The sequence below is a fragment of the Gracilinanus agilis genome, chromosome 3 (assembly GCF_016433145.1).
Source record: "Gracilinanus agilis isolate LMUSP501 chromosome 3, AgileGrace, whole genome shotgun sequence".
NCBI lineage: Eukaryota > Metazoa > Chordata > Mammalia > Didelphimorphia > Didelphidae > Gracilinanus > Gracilinanus agilis.
Window position 1 is genome coordinate 19,179,066 of NC_058132.1, and position 3,756 is coordinate 19,182,821.

General features: G+C 53.4%; 1 protein-coding gene across 1 annotated transcript in view; it reads right to left on the reverse strand.

Annotated features, from left to right (window-relative positions):
- Positions 1–1,133: 1,133 nt before the first annotated feature.
- LOC123240821 (leukocyte immunoglobulin-like receptor subfamily A member 2) overlaps positions 1,134–3,756 on the reverse strand; it is a 6,210-nt gene continuing 3,587 nt past the window's right edge. The window contains exons 4-5 of the mRNA XM_044668536.1: positions 3,322–3,615; positions 1,134–1,273 (exon numbers count right to left, since the gene is read on the reverse strand). Coding sequence (XP_044524471.1) covers positions 1,134–1,273; positions 3,322–3,615 — 434 coding nt within the window. The remainder of the gene's footprint in view (positions 1,274–3,321; positions 3,616–3,756) is intronic.

Sequence of the window (3,756 nt, forward strand, 5' to 3'; positions counted from 1 at the left end):
CCCCTTGCAGGACTATGCTCAGTTTTACTGGGTAGTTAATGTTTTGTTTTTTTTTTTTGTAATTGTAAATCCTTTCCCTCCAAAACAGATGACTCATGTTTCTATATTTTTGAAGACCAAGATAGCTAAAACTGTGGATATAAGTGAAACCCTGTTAACTCCATAAAGGAAAAGATATTCATATATATATATATATATATATATATGTGTGTGTGTGTGTGTGTGTGTGTGTGTGTGTGTGTGTGTGTGTGTAATGTTTAATTGATAAGTTCAGCACATAATAAGGTATTTCCAACCTATGTACTCATATATATGTTGGTATAATAACAATATATGCTATAGTAGTGATGGAGAATCTTTTAGAGATGGAGTGTTGGGCCCCACCCCCACCCCCACATTCTGGGTATGCCCCTCCCTCCTTACCCCACAGAGGAGAGGGAGAAAGTGCTCCCATTGGGTTCCTGGGTGGAGGGGTGGGTAAAGTGAGGAATGTACTCAGTATGTGTAGAGAGGGGGAGGGGAGTGGTCTGAGCACTCTGCTCCCCTCCAGCTCTACTGCCTGTGAGTCACCCACTTTCCTCCTTGTGCACTCCCATTGGCTTCTGGGCACAGGAGTGGGATTGAGGGGGAGGGGAGCAGATCCACCTCAGTCCCCCTGCCTTTCTAGCAATGAACTCTGGGTAGGAGGTGGGGAGGGAGGGTGGTCCAGTGCCCACAGAGAGTGTTCTGGGTCATCTTTGGCACCCAAGTTCTAGGTTAACCATCACTGTGCTACATAATGATATAGTTAATATAACAATATAGTAACGATAAAGTACATTGTACAATATTATATATTATGGCACATCCATCCCTCCCCCTGCCTCCATTCCCCCATCCCCAAAATGAAATTCTTTTTCCTGGCTCTCTCTCTATTTTAGGTGTTAAGTTTTTGGAGGCCAGCCAGGAACTCCTTAATTCTCTCTCTTCTCTCTGGCTCTGTCTTTGCTCTTTGGTTAGTTGTATCTTGGTGCTTAACACAGGCATGGCATATACGTAGACCTGTACTACATTTTTCAATTTGATTTTTAAAAGATTATGTTCATTCCTTTTTTCCTTTACCTCTGTCTTAGGGCCTGGTCTGGCCTAAGTACTCAGTCAAGGACTCCCTGGATAGGTTGCCCCCTGGAGCTCTTCCAGTGCTCAGCCAGCAGGACCCCCAGGAGGATGAGGACCAGCCCAGCCAGGATGAGGCGGACCAGATTGCCCACAGTGTAATCCTGGGCAGCAGCATCTGGGGATCAGAGTTGGTCACTGAGATATGGCTGCCTTGTGCTCAGGCCCCATTTCACCTGTGATCACTGAGATCATCTCCTACAAGCATTCAGATCCTCCTCCTACACCTTCCCTAAACTGGGGAGATGCCTAGTATTCCCCTTCTGGTAGCCTGGCTCTGGGGGTGAGGGAAGGGGAGGGTCTGAGGGGCTGGGGCAGCCTCCTGCCTCCTCCTCGCTCTGTCAGGAATCTTCCAGGTACTCACCTGAGAGCCTGTTCTCAGATTCAGGGCTTGGAGAGGTCTCTGTGGATAAGGAAGGGGAAGGGTTAAGGGCTCTGTAGAGGGGTCCAGAGAGGCCTGAAGAGCTGGAGGGTCTGGAGATAGGGTGTGAGCCCAGCTCTGCCCAGATTTTCTGGGTGAGAGATGTTGGGCAAGTCCCTCCTCCCTGTGGGCCTCATGGATTTCCTATCTGTCAAATGGGCCTGAGCTCAGGACCTCTCCTGGCCTAGTTCTGAGACTTGATGCTGCTGTGATTCCTGTGATGATTCCCTGAGCTTCTGGGGGGACTTGTGGGGCAGGAAAGGACCCTGTGAGAAGAATAGAGGAGCTGGTATGGCAGGGAGGGACCCTCTGAATCCTCCTCAGGGCTCCTTGTCCTAGCTGGCTGCAGAGCCCTGAGGTTGCCCCCTTGTTTGGGGCCAGAGCTCTGAGATTCTGCTGGATCAGTGGATGCTCTGCTGGGAGAGGAGGGATGAAGGGGAGGAAGGCCCTCTGGTTCTTCCAGGATAGGGGAATTTGGGTGCAGGTGCCTGAGAGACCCCTTGCCCCTCCCTCTATGCCGAGGAAGCCAGGTAGAAGCAGAGCCACCAACCCCCTAGTCCTAGCCATGCCTGTGTGGGTGAGGAGAGGGAGGGCTCAGGGGTTCCTGGGGAAGGGAGAGAAGGGAGAGTGTTTGGGACTTTAGAGGGACCCAGAAACAAAGGGAGAGGGGAAATGGAGGGGGACTCAGGACACCCAGAAGTGCCTGGAACAACTCAGGGATTCCTCTTCACTCTGGACCCATCTGGCTAGAGAAGGCTGTCCCTGAGAGCCCCTGAGACAAGGACAAAGACGCCATTCTTGTGCCCTCATTTTAGGATCTGTAAATATCCTGCTAAATGCCTGTGTCACCCCCAGACACTTCCCCACAGCCACTGTCCTAGAAGGCACCCAGCCCCTTCCCACAGTTTTGTCATCCAACTAGCCCTCCTGGCAAAGACTCAGATGCTCCATCTTGTGTCACCTGGCCGAGGCCCACTTTCCCTGCCAGCTGCCTCCTGGCTTCCGTCTCACTCAGAATCCCTTTCATTTTAGTGGGGCTTCTTTTCTTTTCATTCTGGAGGTGTGGAAGCCTCCTGGGGGCTCAGGATCATTCAAACCCATCCCAGGGCTGCTCTTCCCCTCTCTGTTCCCCATCTGCTCCCTCTGTGACCAGGCCTGTCCTTCCTTCTTCCCCAGCCTGGTGTTTCCTCTGTCCCTGTCCCTTCCCTCCAGGTCTCCAGGTTTCAAAGGTTTCCCCTTTGAAAGAGGGGCTCAGCCCAGGCCTAGACAGAAGGTGGACAACAATGGGTAAGAGAGAGACCCCCAGCCTGTCCTGAGAGCAAGCAGTTACTCTTTGGGTGGGGAGGACTTCAGTGCTGGGGGAGTTGCATGGCTTTGGGTGGTGTGAGGATTCTTTTTGGTGCCTGGAACTGGGAGAGGGAGGAGAGAGGGTGGGACTGGGGATGTTTAACATGCTTCCCCTCCCCACCATTTTCTATACCCCCCACCTCAGGCCGGGAGATGAATAGAATATTGTCTGGATGTGGGACCAACACAACTGGACAGGCTGCTGATGGGGGGTGTCTAGAGGGGTCATGAGGAGAGGCTTCACTGTCTGCATTCTCTGAGGATGACCCAGTGCCCTTCCCTCTGAGCCTCCTCTTCCCCCAACCCCCCACCTCTGGGGTCCCCTGGGACAGGCCCTGAGCAGGCAGGGAGGGAGCTTGGGAGAGCTGGGGGGCTGGGAGGGGCTGGGGCTGCCTCACCTGAGACCCTGAGCACCAGGGGGGCGCTGGGGGAGGACCATAGATAGGGGGAAGAACTATGAAAGCCGTAGCATCGGTAAGTGCCATCGTGGGTCAGATTCACAGCAGGGAAGAAGAAGTCAGCCAGACGCCCCCTTTCATGGCGTTGAGTCCTGCTGCGGCTGATCTCTTCTCCATCCTTGTACAGGACACACCAGCCATACCATTGCTCTGACCCACACTGCAGGGTCACGTTCTGTCCTGGGGCCACCTCAGAGCTGGGCAGGGCTGCCAGGGAGGGCGGGGGAGAGAGGTCTGGTGGGAAGGTGAGAGTTAGAGCCAGAGCAGCCCTCATGCAGGGATGGGGCAGATCTGGTTGGGAGGTTCAGCTCTGAGAGAGGAAAAGTCAGAGTATGAGGAGAGAGAAAGACCTTGGACAGTTCCGGGGCAAGGAAT